The following is a 16,369-nucleotide window of genomic DNA, read 5'->3' as shown; positions in this document are numbered from 1 at the left end:
AAAATATCTAAATAAAATAAATGCAATCAGTACAAAAAAGAATTATAATCCCAATAATTATAAGAATCATATGTGTTCGGCACTGTTTAAGGGACTTTATTTGTTGTATTTCACTCAATCTACAAAGCAGTCTTAAAACACAGGTTGTATTATAATGATTGTTTTATATTTAGAGAAACTTAGCCTTGTAAGAGGTTAAGGAACTTGCCCAAGGACACACAGCTAATAAATGGCAAAACTAGAATTTGAACCCAGGAAATCCGATTCCACAGACTGAATACTTATCCACTATACTCAGTGATCATAAAAAGCAACGTAATTTTCATATTTACTATTTCTAAGTATTATATCTAAAGAAAATATTATATCTAAAGATATAATTTTAGACAGTTTTAAGCACTATTATATCAATATGCTACCTGAGCATATTAATAAGGCAAATAACGTATAACTCTCAGGCATACAATGCTAAATCAATATCAAGTTAGTTATACATTAGATGTTAGGGGCCTCGGTGCCTAATACTATATAGTCATGATATAGCCTTACAAAATGTATAAAGATATTTAACTTCAAAGTAAATTTCAAAGATAAAAAAAACTTGAGTCAAGTTTTCTGAGCATGGGAGCAGCTTCTGCAGGCCATGTATGCAGGAGGAAAAATCGATAGGAGTGATACAAACATAACCCATTGTTTTGGCAGTGGAATTACATGTTCCATAATGTTGCATAAACAACTGATAAAGAACACAGGGCTTGAGTAGTTGCTAAGCAGACACCCACAGATCAAACTATTTAGTGTCATTATTCCTGGCAGTAGCACCAAACTGCATGTGGGATGCAAGAAGTTTAAAAAAATTTACACATCCTTATACATGATTTAGTGATGGACTCCTAGAGGCATTTAGACAACAGACAGCTGCCCTGGTTAACTACACACATAGGACTTCTCTTGTTTATTGAATCAAATGTTGTCATGTGAGACACAAAAATATAAAATCTTTAGATTCCTTTATTTCAAAAACAAACAAAATACTTACATTATTAACAGAAGAGCATACTGGTTTCGGTCCATAAAATCTTTGGGAAGGGACAACTGTAAAGGAAGTTCTTTTAAAGAAAGAGCAAAATATTAAAGATGGAGAGTCATTTACAGGTAAAACTATAAGACGCAGAGAAAGTTGTTCTTGAATAACATAGCATGCACAAAACTTTACCATAGTCGTCAATATGAAGAATTTTAATTTCTGGCTTTCCTATCTTCTTCTTCAGGATAGCTTCCTTCAGCATAGAATTACTTTCCAATATAAAATATTCTGTAAACCAAAAAGGGTAGTGTAAATAGCTAACTCCTATGCATTAAACAAGAATCAGCATGACACAGCAAAAAATTATCTAGTTGTTACCCTTTGGCAGGCACTGTGCTGATTAACTCATCACTTCTCTTCTGAATTAGTACAACAGTTTTCTAAGTGAGCTTCATTATGCCAGTAAAACTTTTTCATTTGCTTCTATATTAAATTTATCATTTACGTTTTCAAAATGCAAATCTGATCATATCGTTAACCTGCTTAAGAATATTTTAGCAAAATACAAGATTATCTAGCACCAAATGAGGTGAGATTCACAATATCTAGGTACCTATATCAATTAAAAGGGATACAGAAACACAGGATGAGGACACCTGTACTGTAGTTCAGGTATTTAATAAGGTACAAAAAGCATGAGCATGTTATATATTTCTAAAAATAAAAACTGCAGAATCTGAAATACATGAAAATTATATGATCTAAGATGAAAATATACTGGGTGATATTAATAAAATATTAGGCACTGCAGAAGAAAAGAGTAATGACCCTGAAAATACAGTAATAGAGAAATATCGAAAATGAAACATCAAAAAATTTGATAAAACATGAAGTGGACATCAGTAACTTGCTGGAATTTTGATGTACATGCATTGTATTAAATTTGTAGATCTATTTGGAGAGACTTTACATCATAAAAATAGTGAGCCTTCTAATCCATAAATACATATACACTCATACATATGTTTGCATATGTATACATATTGTATACATATATATCCATGTGTACATATTGTATACATATATATATATGTCTGTGTCTGTGGAAATTTGAGTCTTTAATTTCTCCCAGCAGTATTATATAGATTTATAGAGGAGGTATTTATTTTTATTAGATTTATTCCTAGATAATCCATGGATTTTTGATATTACTTTAAACAGCATTTTAAAAATACTCTTAAATCTTGCATTTTCTTTGATGAAACAGTTGAATTTTGTGTATTGGACTACAGATGTAACCATGATAAATTCACTTATCTTCAATAGTTTATTGTGTGTATGTTCCACAATTTTTTGTATCCTTGCTTTTGTTTTGTACACAGTATGTCTTCTGCAAATAAACACAGTTTTGCTGCATATATTTCTTGGTCTTACCCATTTTACTGGCTAAGTCCTCTACTACAATGTTGCACAGAAGGAGTGAGAACATTCTTGACTTTCCCAGTCCTCAGGGAGAAGCATCATTCTTTCACCATTAAGAATGATGTCAGCTGTAGTATTTTTACAGACATCATTCATGAAGTTAAGGAATTTCTTTTCTATCTTATCTTGATTAGGAATTACTAATAATTGATTATTATTATTGTTAGCCAAAATTTTCAATTTTTAACAAAATTCTTTGAGGTGTCAGTGTAATACGGTGAATTACAGTGAATTACATTGTTTGTTGAAGGTTACAGTAAACATAGACTCTTTGGGTAAACCCAATATGGTCATAATAAATTATACTTTCTATAATTGCTAGGTTTCACTTGCTATTATTTAGTTAAGGTGTTTTGCATCTAAATTCATGAGAAAATTTGATCTTGTTTTTTGTCCTCCTAATATATATGTCTGGATTTGGAATCTGGTCAATACTTGCCATAAATATATATATATATGTATATATATATGTGTATATATATACACACACACACACATATATATATATATATTTTTTTTTTTTGAGACATAGTCTCTCTCTGTTGCCCAGGCTCGAGTGCAGTGGCTCGATCTCAGCTCACTGCAAGCTCTGCCTCCCGGGTTCACGCCATTCTCCTACCTCAGCCTCCCAAAGAGCAGGGACTACAGGTGCCCGCCACCATGCCTGACTATTTTTTTGTATTTTCGATAGAGACGGGGTTTCACTGTGTTAGCCAGGATGGTTTCCATCTCCTGACCTCGTGATCCGCCCGCCTCGGGCCTCCCAAAGTGCTGGGATTACAGGCGTGAGCCACCGTGCCCAGCCTGCCTTAAATTTTTAAAAAGAGTTTGTGTAAGCTTGGTATTAATTTATTAAATGTTGCTGCACACATGTTTACTGCGGCACTATTCACAACAGCAAAGACTTGGAACCAACCCAAATGTCCAACAACGATAGACTGGATTAAGAAAATGTGGCACATATACACCATGGAATACTATGCAGCCATAAAAAATGATGAGTTCATGTCCTTTGTAGGGACATGGATGAAACTGGAAATCATCATTCTCAGTAAACTATCGCAAGGACAAAAAACCAAACACCGCATGTTCTCACTCATAGGTGGGAATTGAACCATGAGAACACATGGACACAGGTAGGGGAACATCACACTCTGGGGACTGTTGTGGGGTGGTGGGAGTGGGGAGGGATAGCATTAGGAGATACACCTAATGCTAAATGACGAGTTAATGGGTGCAGCACACCAACATGGCACATGGATACATATGTAACAAACCTGCACATTGTGCACATGTATCCTAAAACTTAAAGTACAATAAAAAAAAAAATGTTGCATAGAATGCACCAGTGAAGCTAGCTGAAACTGGAGTTTTCTTTGTGAGGAGAATATTAATGGCATATTTATATATTGTATGTCTTCTCGTGTGAATGTTTAGCGATTTGTGTCTTTTAAGGAATTTTTCCACTTCATCTAAGATGTCAAATTTACTGGCATAAAATTACTTATAATGTTTCACTATTGTCATTCTAATATCTAGAGCATTGGTATAGACATCATCTCTTTTATTAATCGCATTACATTTTTCTCTTTTTCTTCATGTCTCTCGCTAGAATTTTGCCAACTTTATTGATCTCTTCAGGAAAGCAACTTTTGGTTTCATATATTTTCTCTACTGCTAGTCTATTTTGAATATCATTTATTTCCTTCTTACTCATTTTTTATCTCCTTTCAACTTTGTTTTAATTTGCTCTTCTTTTTCTGGTTTCTTAAGGTGAAAGAGGAGATTATCAATTTAAAAACTTTTGTTTTTATACCATAAGTTAGAATCATAAATTTCTTTCTAATCACAACTGTAGTAACCCCTAAATTGGGATCTGTTGTGTTTTTATTTTCCTTTGGCTCAAAATATTTTCTGATTATTTTTTATTGATCAATTTGTTATTTAGAAGAGCAAGTTTAATGACAGAACATTCTCTTTTATTTTCTTCTTGAAACTTTCTTTTTGTCTTCATTTTTAAGTGAGAAATATCTTCTAGGTTTGTTTTTCTATTAAGGATTTTTGTGTAGTTCAGTTTGGTTTTCCGTCAGCATTTGCAGTATTTTGTTCTATTGTCTTTTGGTTTGCTTTTTTCTGATGAGATGTCTGTAGTCATTCGTTTTTACTATGTGTATAATATGTAGATGTAATGTGTCTTTTAATTTCTGATGATTTAAAATTTTTTTCTTTATCATTGGTTTTGTATAATTTGCACATGATGTGCGCTAGTGTGGTTTTATTGACATTTATCTTGCATTCGTTATGTTGAACTGTAACTTTTTCATCAGATTTAGAAAATTTTTGGCCATTATTGCATCAAATATTTTTTGCAAGTCTCCTTGCCCCATTCTGACTCTAATTACAAATATGATAGATGTAGCTATTGGCCTATGGTTAATTTAGGTTCTACTTTCTTCATCCTTTTTCTATTTGTGTCAAAGTTTCTACTGATATTGTTTCAAGTCCACTGATCTTTTCTTCTGCAGCCTCTAATCTGTTTTTAGTATTTTCCAGTGAAGTTTATATTTCAAATATTTTATTTTAAATTCACAAAGTTCTTTTATAAAAATATATTCTCTTTGTTTTCTCTCTGCATTCATTCTTTTCTTGATGGCTTTATGTATTTGTAACAGCTAATTTACTGTATTTGCCAGTGATTTCCATCATCTCTGTCATTTCTGAGTCTGTTTCTATTCACTAATCTTTCTCTTATTTATGAGTTATATTTTCTACTTTCTTCACAAAGCTAGTAATTTTTTATTAGATATCAACCATTGTGACATTTATATCTTGAAAGCCTGAGTTTTGTTGTGATCTTTTAACAATTGTTGGACTTTGTTCTGGCATATGTTGTAGGCAGGTTGACCGTTTCAAGACTTTTAAAGAAATATTTTTAGTGTGTATTTGAATGACCTTTTCTCTATGGCTAGTTTAGCACTACAAAAGGCAGGACACTTCTGGGATCTCCTCTAAATGTTCCACTACTCTGCTGATTATAACTTGAGCACCTCCCACCACTCTGTGAGCTCTGGCATTGCCCACACTCATGAAGCATCTTCCTATGCGTACTCAGCTAGGTATTTTCAGCAGCTGATTCAGGGTGATCCCTCTTCCAGCGCTATGCACATGTCTTTCTCCATGTGGCTTCTTCATTTCCAGTTCCATCTTCCCATAAGCCTCAATTCCATAAAATTCCATACCATTCCTCAACATTCCATAAGCTTCAATCTTTCTGAATATCATTTTCTGTCTTCTCAACTCAGGGATATCATTGTATTATGATTAGTTTATTCCTTATTGCATTGGAGTTCAGAAATTTCTGTTAACAAGAAAGCCAGAGAACTCACAACACTAATTTTACTTGTTTCCTTCTTTCAGGGATCAAAGACCCATGCTGGCTATTGTCGAATGTCTGGAAACAGTTGATTTGTATATTTTGTCCAGTTTTCTTTATTTATTTATTTTTTTTTATTAAGGGAAAAAAGGGAATCAGGTCTATTTCCAGTTGCTCCATGGCCAGAATAAAACAAATTTAAAATGTCAAAGGTTTATCATTGAACCAATATGATTGAATCCAAACTACTTAGAAAAAAATAAGAGTTATAATCCAATTCCAGTCTGCCCCTCTGGCCTCATATAGTTTTTCTTTTTTACTAAATGTTTTGTTCCAGCCATGATGAACGATGTTTATCTTGCAAATGTGAACATCTTTATGCGTTCTTATGTTTGTATATACACATTTGTTTTTCTGAAAATGTCTTCTCATTGACTTCCTCTTGTCCTGAACTGTGTGCACTTTTACTAGAGAAATAATCATAGACTGTTATAAGCATGTAATTTTATGTTTCTCCCATTGGACTATGATGTCTATGTGTAATCTCAGGCACATCAAACTACCTCTTTTATCAGTAAATATCTTCCCCTATAATATATATCTGGAAGACTAGATGTTCTAAGAGGTTTTTTACATGTTTAAAATGTAAAGAAACTCTGATTATTTAAACATTAGTATATTTCCAAAGAAGCTATCCTAAGCATTTAATTTTAAATGCTTAAAAAATGGTGAATATTCACTCAGAGAAATTAGAAAAACAAGAGCAAACCAATCCCAAAGCTACAGGAGAGAAAAAAAAAAAAAAAAAACCAAATCAGAGCTGAACTGAATGAAATGAATACGTGAAAAAGCATAAAAAAGATCAACAAAATCAAAAGTTGGTTCTTCGAAAGTATAAATACAATTAATAGACTGCTAGATAGTCTAATAAAAAAGAGAGAAAATTCAAATAAACACAATCAGAAATGACAAAGAGGACATTACCACTGACCCCATGGAAATACAAAAAGCCTTCAGAGACAATCATGAGTGCCTCTATGTCCACAAACTAAAAAACCTACAAGAAGCTGATAAATTCCTGGACATACACACCCTTTCAAGACTGGACCAGGGAGAAATTGAAACCCTGAACCCTGATGTATGAAATTAAATCAGTAATAAAAGGCCTACCAACTAGAAAAAGGCCAGAACCAGACGGATTCATATTCAAATTCTACAAGATGTATAAAGAAGAGCTGCTACTAATCCTACTGAAGCTAATCCAAAAAATGAAGGGGAAGGGATTCCTACCCAACTCATTCTGTGAGGTCAGCATGACTCTGATACCGAAACCTGGCAGAAACACAGTGAAAAAGGAAAACTTCAAGAAAACAGTGGCTGGGCCTGAAGGTCAAGGGTGAAGATTCCCTTCAGCTAAAGGTCACAGCCAACTTGTGGTGACTCCATAGGAACAGGGCTGGTGGAATAAACAACCCAGAGCAGTTTTCTCCCTCTTTCCAGTTGCCTACAAGATTTCCTTTGGTTGAATCCAGTTGGAAGCCATGGGGCAATAGAACCTAAGTCATCCATAGAAAGTACTTCTAGGCCGGAGAATATCGAAGAGAACAATTGAGAGTTAAAAGTGGTTCTGAAAAAACAAATGGAAGATGCCCAGGGCACTGAGTAATATTCCATTAAAATTTATTTACGGACTCCCATTATTTGTTATTTATAATGTCTTTTTCTATTTTCAATAGCTTTGTCATAATATTCTCCATTTAGAATTATTTCCTCAGTATAAACTACAAAAATGAAAAAAGATACAAAAGAATTAAGTTTTTGCTAGGTATGGTGGCTCACGGCTATAATCTCAGCACTTTGGGAGGCTGAGGCTGGCAGATCACCTGAGGTTGTGCGTTCGAGACCAGCATGACCAACATGGAGAAACCCCGTCTCTACTAAAAATACAAAACTAGCTGGGCATGGTGATGCATGCCTGTAATCCCAGCTACTTGGGGGGCTGAGGCAGGAGAATTGCTTGAACCCGGGAGGTGGAGGTTGCGGTGAGCTGAGATCGCACCATTGCACTCCAGCCTGGGCAACAAGAGTGAAACTCTTGTCTCAAAAAAAAAAAAAAGAATTAAGTTTTGACTATTATTTTGAATATGTTATAATTAACATTTCTACCACATTCTATCTTTATTAGTAATGTAAATTTTTAATGTTATTAATTTGTTAGGAAAAATTACATGGCAGTAGTTTCTTCTGCGTTTCTTTGATAACTAGTGGGTTTAAAGGTTTTCCATGCTTGTTAAATATTTTCCTTTTTCTTTTTTTAAGTTTTCTCTCCATGCACTATTCTACTTCATGTGGCCCCAAAATGAGTTATGACTTATTCATATATTTGCTTTTATTGACCCAAATATTTACTCACCATTGACTATAAATTTTATCTCCCTAAGTAATTATCCTTTGAAAAGAAAATTAAGCACTTGGCCACTATTCATAGCCTTTTCTTGTTTTTGTTGACCTTGAGACAATCATGATTGGCTTCTGAGCAGGAAAATAACATGATTTCCCTTAGACAGAAATGTTTTGTAATTTGCAGCAGAAGTTATTAGAAAAGACATTGCCTTGTAACAATAGGATAAAATTAAATTAAAATCAGACTGGAAAGTTTTTAATCATCCTTTGTTAAAGGCAAGATATACAGTGTAACACAAATAGTTATTGATTAAGTGTGTCCTATATGTCATGAATATTACTCATCTTCACTGTAAACACATTTGTTTATTTGCCTCGGAGGACATTGATCTTATGAGATGTTAACACACTGTCTCAGATCCCACAAAAAGCATGTGATAGACTTATTTTACACACTGATTGTTCTATCTATGAGATTCAACCTTCTTTCCATTTTATCAACCATACTGTCTATGATCATTATTGCTGCTGTTAGAGTTAATATTGAATATATTTGATTTGCTTAACATAACCATTTTAAGGTTTACACTGAAGATGGAAATAATGAAATAAATAGAAACTAAAATGTATGCTAAACCATCTTCCAGCCACACAAAACCCCAACACAAACTTAGAAATTTCTTGTTGCCTAGGGCATGCACTAAGTGTCCATATGACATTATTTGAAGAATATAAATGGTCTTGGTCTGTTTTCTCAAAATGATATTTGTCATTCAACCTTACACTTTTTTACCTATATATCTTCTAAGTCAAGTCACCTACCTAACTGACTCCTACTTAAGTAAGAGTATGCAATGCAAGAGGCAAAAGCACAATAGAAAAAGTAGCTATTATATTGTAGGGAATTACAAACCCTATTCTCGAGTCAGACTGTCTCATTTGATCCCTGGTTCTGCCATTTATTAGTATGACTCTGGCCAAGTTATTAATACTTAACCTCTTCGAGACTAATTTTTCTCACCTGTAAAAAGGGATAATCAAATTAACTATCTCAGAGGTGCTCCGAAGTTTAAATGAGTCAATAAATATGAGCCATTATTAGATTATAGTAGCTTATGTGAAATCATCACAGAATAGAAGCACTGATTAAATAAAACTTAAAAAATGAAAGAAGGATACAAACATGGAAGAAAGGAAAGAGAAAGGAAGGCAGGATGAAATCTGGTTATTCATTTTTAAGATAAGCTCAACCATGCATTTATTTATCTACTTTACTGTAAGTTCTTGAACACGACACCCTTTCAATTGTACCCTCCGACTCTGTCACATTGTTTGACAAAAGTAGGTGATCTCTTAACAAATATACAAATGAATAAATGCATAAATGAAAAAGTGCATATTCAAAACTAGAAGAACCTGGATATCTGGAACAAACAGGATAGAAAATATATAAAATAACAAATTTTTCATAATTTTCTGAAATGCCCTCAAAAGGTTATTCTGGAGGAATAACTTATGTGAGGCCCAGGCAAGAATGCACCAGAACATTAAGAGGCCAGTAAGCTAAAATGTACCTGTTTCATCAATAACTCTATTTGATTTAGGTAGTAGATATCCTATTTCGGGCATATAAGATTCACCTCCCGCCTGTAACATGGCTCACATCTCTTGCTTTACTGTTTCTCTTACATACATAAGGTCAAGTTGATGGTATACATACAGCTTTCCTCATGGTGGGGATGTTTTGAAGAATAATTTATAGAGGATATGACTCAGAATAGATAACACGATGTCTAAGACTAATGCCAACCATAACTATTCTTAATTGTCTTCTTGTGTACTCACTTGCTGGGTTGTCCGTACTATGTAGGCTGACCACTGGGACCCTTGGACCTGGAATTTAAAAATATGTGTATAAATATTTTTTAAAATGTCTAAGTAATAGTAATTAGAAAGCTTACATAAAAGTTTTTTCCCCCAAACGGAAGCACTTCGTGGTTAAAACATAACAAAACAGAAACCAGATAACTAGCTTTCATTCCTATTTATAAGCATTTTATTCAGAAGGGTAAGAATATATGAGAAGGAAACTATTTGCAGAGATTATTGATAAGATTCTCTCTTCCCCCAAATGCTCTATATTTCTATGGTTTTTTTATTGTACTCTAAGTTTTAGGGTACATGTGCACAATGTGCAGGTTTGTTACATATGTATCCATGTGCCATATTTCTATGTTTTTAGCCAATTCTACATGCTTTCTCTTTATCTCTAGTCTTTTATAGACTAGCCAGTGATGTTCAGAAAGCTGATTCACGACCCTTTCACCCCTTATCCACTGATCCAAGATCAAATTCTATTTGCCACTCAGCCAAAAAAGAAAGCATGCATATTTGAAATAGTTCATCCATAAGAAAGGTTTAAAATTGGGTGGTAATTATATATTAATTTAAAAATACGTTAACCATAATCTTCAAATATTTAAAATACACTAGCTAATTTGTTACTGTAAAAAGTTATCTTGAAACTTCCCTTCTCTAAGGAATCCCATCTAAAACTAATGTTTTTTTGTTTTTTTTTTCCTGGTGTCATTAAACAAGGACTTCTTTTTTGATTACTTCATTTCATATATCAAGAGAAAAACAATGTTAAAAAGTAACTCTTGGTATATCTCTCATTGTGTCTTAAAAAATGACAGCTTAATATACCAGCCGCAGTAGTGGCACTCAACTCCTCATATTATAAGAGGACACATGAATTCTATTTAATCTCTGGAAAATACAGTATCACATTAAAAGAAAAATGATTTCTATGAATATATTGTAGAGATACTGTATAAACATGTAAGACTACGCATATTGTTACAAGATAGAAGAAGTAATAATGGTGAATGTAATTGCTCAGAACTGAAGAACTCTGAAGCAGGGGAATTCAGTTTCCATAGGTCCTAAATTTCCATAGATCCTAAATCTCTTAACAACCGAAGCATTGTTTTAACAAGAAGACTAGACTATTACTTTTCCTAAAGACTAGGTAAATTAGGCTATGATTGTGGCATGGCCTCGCTGATATAAATATATTTATTCACCTTTTACAGTTGCTCATGTTCAAATAGCACTTATTAATTATGTGTGCATGTTTATTGACTTATTCTCATTTTTTATTTCTCTACAAAATATGTAAAAAATTGTATCTCAGTAAATCTATATATAATGTATTTAGGATTAACGAAAATTTATAAATTAAGATTATGAAATCATCTAGAGTAATAGTTGCTGATACCAACAGATATTGATCAAATACCATGAATAAAATACATTATATCAGAATTCCTGTATTATCTCACCTTCACAGAATAATAAGAAATGTTGATTCATGGGACTAAAACTGGCATCAAAATATGTACATTGTTCTTTCATGAAATTACATGAAATGCATTGGCGATTCAATAATCCTTCAGTAGAAGCACTGGAGAAAGAAAAAGGAAGTTATTCTAGAAATGCTACTATTCTAGGCACTTGAATGTGTGGTGTTCATATTTAAATATAATATAAACAGGGGAGTCACATTGGTGCTTGCATAGAGGTTCATTGTAAACTATGAATCACCCTATACATAAAAAGTCAACTTCTATTAGTAATGTTAAAACATACACATTTTTTTAATCTATTAAAATTAAAATTATGTATTATTTTATGTATGTAATATGTATGCTTGTATGTATGGCTATAAACAAAGAACTGATTTCAATGGAACTCAAATTAACTTACTGTTTTTTGCATTTTTAATAGATATTTCTGTGTAAAGTCTTAAAGGGAATTTCCCACAGAGATTATTCAATATTTGATACATACTAATTGAAAGAAGGAATGCATATTTCCACAAGTCAAACAAAAAATCAAGCCCATGATTTTCTAAATTAAACATTCTAAACACTAGAATTTGGGATCAGTGCCAAATTTTACCCATCATTTACTTGCAGAAAAATTACTGGTTTAAAAAAAGTTACATTTGTATTATAACACATATAACACTAACAACAATACATACTTTGAGATAATGAGGTGGTAAAAAGAAGAGTCATCACCATTTTTATTTTACAATAATGGTGCTTAAGGTTACAGGAGTTGAGAAATTAATATAAGATTAAATTTCATTTATCGAATTGTTTATTTAATAAATAAGTCTGAACGCAAAATTTGGTAGGTCAATGGATGAAAACACTGTTGAGAATACCTTTAAAAAAACTTGATCAGACAAAAGGTCTCAATTTCATTTTGGAATGAAACATGATTTTTGGTTGTATATTTACAAATGAATAATATTCACACTGATTTTGATGTGCAATATGCTGTAGGTATGGGGATTGGAACAGGGGTGTTAAGGCAGATACAAGAAACAGTTCACAAAATCACAATTCCATATTTGAAACACTGTGAGATTATTACAATCCAAAAATTTTCTTATAATAGTCAAAACAATTAATATATACTAAGCACAAATCATTAGTTTCACTCATGATAACTTGTAAAATATTCACAGTCAATTTTTTTCATTTTATAAAATTTGGGTTAAACCTGTATAACATAACATTTGTCATTTTAAGCATTTCTAAGTGTACAATTCAGTTTCATTAATTACATTCACAATATTGTACAATTTTTACCACAGAAAAGCTTAGAAAGTATCCCAGTTGCATACAGCTATTCAGTGCCATATTAAGATTTAAAACCTTTATCTCTCTACTCTTCCATAAAGCTTTTAGATCCAAGTTCCCTGGAGATTTATGTGGTATTTTCTCATTATTTAGATTATGAGATTGCTGAAATAAAGAGACGCAAATTTTGAGACAAAGAAAGTAACAATGACTACAGTAGCAGTCCTACTCCTGCAGGGGTGCCTAGTGCCATATATTAAGTCAACCAATGATCATTTTTATAGCCTGGGCAAGACATTGATTGCATTTTCTGGGTCAAACACTAACATTATCTTACAGTCAAGCCAACTGGCATTTGATGAGCTATTTAAGGGAAAATTTATTGGTACTACATTTTCTTTATAACACTGTCGACTACACTAGTACATGTCAGAGATATATTGACTGTTCTGCCTCAGTCACTAGAGAGATAAGACAAGCACACAAATCTAAGAAGTCATTATGATTCAAATCACATTTTAGACTAATCATGGGAAGAAAGATTGAGGCAGTTCCATTTGCTGAACTTGACCGAGTCTAATTTTCTGATGCTGTCATTTTTCTTTGAGTTTTATAAAATGAGAGTTTTATAAGATATAAAGTGATTCTACCTCTCTAAGCTACAGTTTATGGCTACTGATATCAATCATAATGTATGTTTCAAGAAAGATAAGCTTCAGGTCACCAAAAGAAAAAGTGACCAGTACTTTGATAAAGATCCCAAATCCAAAATTCAAATCACTATCTCTATATAAATAGCTTTGCTTCCTGGAAGTCAGAATTAAGAACATGGGTTCCAGGAGGTCCAAGAGAACAAACTAAGAATATAAAAATGATGTATTAAGAAAGGTGATTTAAAGGACAAGTTTGCTTCTGATGAAAGCAAATTGTGTATAAATAAGAGTGTGGGGGGTGATGTAGAGGAAGTTGGGGTACTTTAAACATGCATTTTTACTCTCAAAGGAAAGTCAATACTACTCGGTAAGAATTAGTGGTGACACTTCTTCAAACATGATGAATTTCCCCTGAAAATATGTCATGGTAGTTTTGACACTTTAAAAATGGATCTGTGAAATGGAAATTAGAACATGTATATAAAGTCTAGAATTAATAGGTTGCTTGCCAGCCAAAAATAAAAGTCATTCTTGTGAGATCCTGGTGAAAGCTTTCTGAGTGAGGAGACATTTTAATACTAAACAGGTGTGAGCTTAAGCCTGTTTTTGAGCATAGTTTTGCATTTGGGAAAATTGAACAGATGTAATTATTTTCCATGTATTGCTTTATTTTAGCAAGCAATGAGCATTCCTTATTTAAATAAGGATGCCTCCTCCTGTAACAATCTCACTGGGTTTTATGAACGACAAGACAAAGAGGGAAAGCTTCCTGCTTGATACACTAGACTAACTGTTCACAACAACGTTATATTGTACAAGAATAAATTTCACCTGTGCCACATTAATGCACTGAAAATTCAAAATGAGACTTAGCAGAAGATGAAGGCACAAGGGAAAATATGTAAATGTCTCTGATGTGGAGAGTTGAGAGAAACAAGCCACAAAAAAAAGATATTAAGAAACTGTAAAAGCAGGTGAAGAAAAGAATAAGGAGACAGCAGAGCAGGAAGGAGCAAGCAGGGCTCCCTTGTCTCCAGTCCTGTCAAGGGAGAGACTGGTGCAAGATTGTGAAGCTTTGTCATGCAAAGTTGGCTCTTCCTAGCCATGTTGAAAAAGACATTTCAAATTTTTCCTTCCCTTCCTTCTGCTACATAGATAGCCACTGAGAAGCCAATCTGTGTAAGGAGATCCTTGCACACTGCTTACCTGTATAGCTGCCTTCCTCTGGGAGAAGATTCAGTGCTCAGAAAGTAACTGTTCAGGAAAGAAAACAACACGAGCATTAGACACAGATCTACTTTTTGTGATCTGCGAATTTTGTTACATTGTCACATTGAATCTTGAATTCACATTGAATCTTCACCTGAATTTTCACATTAAATCTTCACTTGAATTTTTAAAACTGTCAAAATACAGACAGGAGTTGTTTTGCTATACAAACACAGGGCTTTGATCAAACTATGAAACATATTTTTTTCCCCGATAAAATCATCCTTTTTCATAATCTCTCTCAATCACTGTGTGTGTGTGTGTGTGTGTGTGCACACGCACGCACACACGCCTCTGTGTAAGATGTCTCTGTGTGAAGTGTGGAAGAGGTCTTTAAAGAAAGGTTATTCTTTCCATGGCTGGCTTGTTTTGACTAGGACTATGGTAAGCAAAACATAATTCCAGTAGAAAAGATAGCATTTGACAACCCTGACTTGCAGCCTGACTAGAGAACTGAAAACACTCACATTTTTTGAGTAGTTTCATCATATGCCAAGATCTTTATCACTTCCCAGTTTCCCGATGTCAGATGCCGCACAGTAATTTGCTCACTTTTACTCTGCAAAGAAATAGAAAATACTGATTTTCCTTTTATTTAAACAGCATCTCTCTGGTAAACACGAATGTACCAACTGCTTGTGACACTTTGAATTCTTTAATTCTCAGTTAACATTCAGTTTTCTGTTCCACAACTCAAGAATGAACATGCATTCCTGTAAACACAGATCAAGGCAGGTAGGTTAGTGCCTTTATTACAATTATAGAAAAGTCATTCAGAAAACTCCTCCAGGTGAGGGTGAATCAAGTATACCATGCTGATGGCAGCATTTGATACCAAGGTAGTACTTTAATCACTCTCATCTAAATGACTGGCAGCTGTACAGTTAGCTTTTTTGAAAAAAACATTTTAGAACAAACTTTACTCCAATAAATACTCAGGTTTGTATTCATTTTAACCTTTGCAGTATGGTCATTGTTATAAGATTTGCCATTTAATGCAATAATTTTTTTTTCAGAGATGAATTCATGTTGATGAAGGTAATTAGCTTAATCAATGCTTCCAAGGTGTTTATAGGACTAACATTTTAATATGTAAAAAACAGGTAGTAGTATTGTCTAAAAAATATATATTGTTTGACCCAAAAAGTATTCTTAGAAATACTATCATTCTATTCCTTAATCACTTTATGTAGTTAGAGAACACTGATTAGAATGGATTAGAAAGATTTGGAACCAACCCAAATACCCATCAATGATAGACTGGATAAAGAAAATGTGGCACATATACACCATGGAATACTATGCAGCCGTAAAAAAGGATGAGTTCATGTCCTTTGCAGGGACATAGATGAAGCTGGAAACCATCATCCTTAGCAAAGTAACACAAGAACAGAAAACCAAACACTGCATGTTCTCACTCATAAGTGGGAGCTGAACAATGGCGCCTGTCAGGAGGTGGGGGGCTAGGGGAGGGATAGCATTAGGAGAAATAGCTAATGTAGATGAC

At 33.4% G+C, this 16,369-nt stretch overlaps 1 protein-coding gene across 1 annotated transcript in view; it reads right to left on the bottom strand.

The window, feature by feature from the left end:
• DPP10 (dipeptidyl peptidase like 10) overlaps nucleotides 1–16,369 on the bottom strand; it is a 731,390-nt gene that overhangs the window by 85,445 nt on the left and 629,576 nt on the right. Inside the window, exons 14-19 of the mRNA XM_003275193.3 lie at nucleotides 15,330–15,421; nucleotides 14,800–14,847; nucleotides 11,630–11,751; nucleotides 10,131–10,178; nucleotides 1,217–1,315; nucleotides 1,040–1,109 (exon numbers count right to left, since the gene is read on the bottom strand). Coding sequence (XP_003275241.1) covers nucleotides 1,040–1,109; nucleotides 1,217–1,315; nucleotides 10,131–10,178; nucleotides 11,630–11,751; nucleotides 14,800–14,847; nucleotides 15,330–15,421 — 479 coding nt within the window. The remainder of the gene's footprint in view (nucleotides 1–1,039; nucleotides 1,110–1,216; nucleotides 1,316–10,130; nucleotides 10,179–11,629; nucleotides 11,752–14,799; nucleotides 14,848–15,329; nucleotides 15,422–16,369) is intronic.

The sequence above is a fragment of the Nomascus leucogenys genome, chromosome 20, assembly GCF_006542625.1.
Source record: "Nomascus leucogenys isolate Asia chromosome 20, Asia_NLE_v1, whole genome shotgun sequence".
In the NCBI taxonomy this organism is placed as follows: Eukaryota; Metazoa; Chordata; class Mammalia; order Primates; family Hylobatidae; genus Nomascus; species Nomascus leucogenys.
Note: the sequence above shows the minus strand (reverse complement) of the source record. Positions and strands in the feature narration are given on the sequence as shown.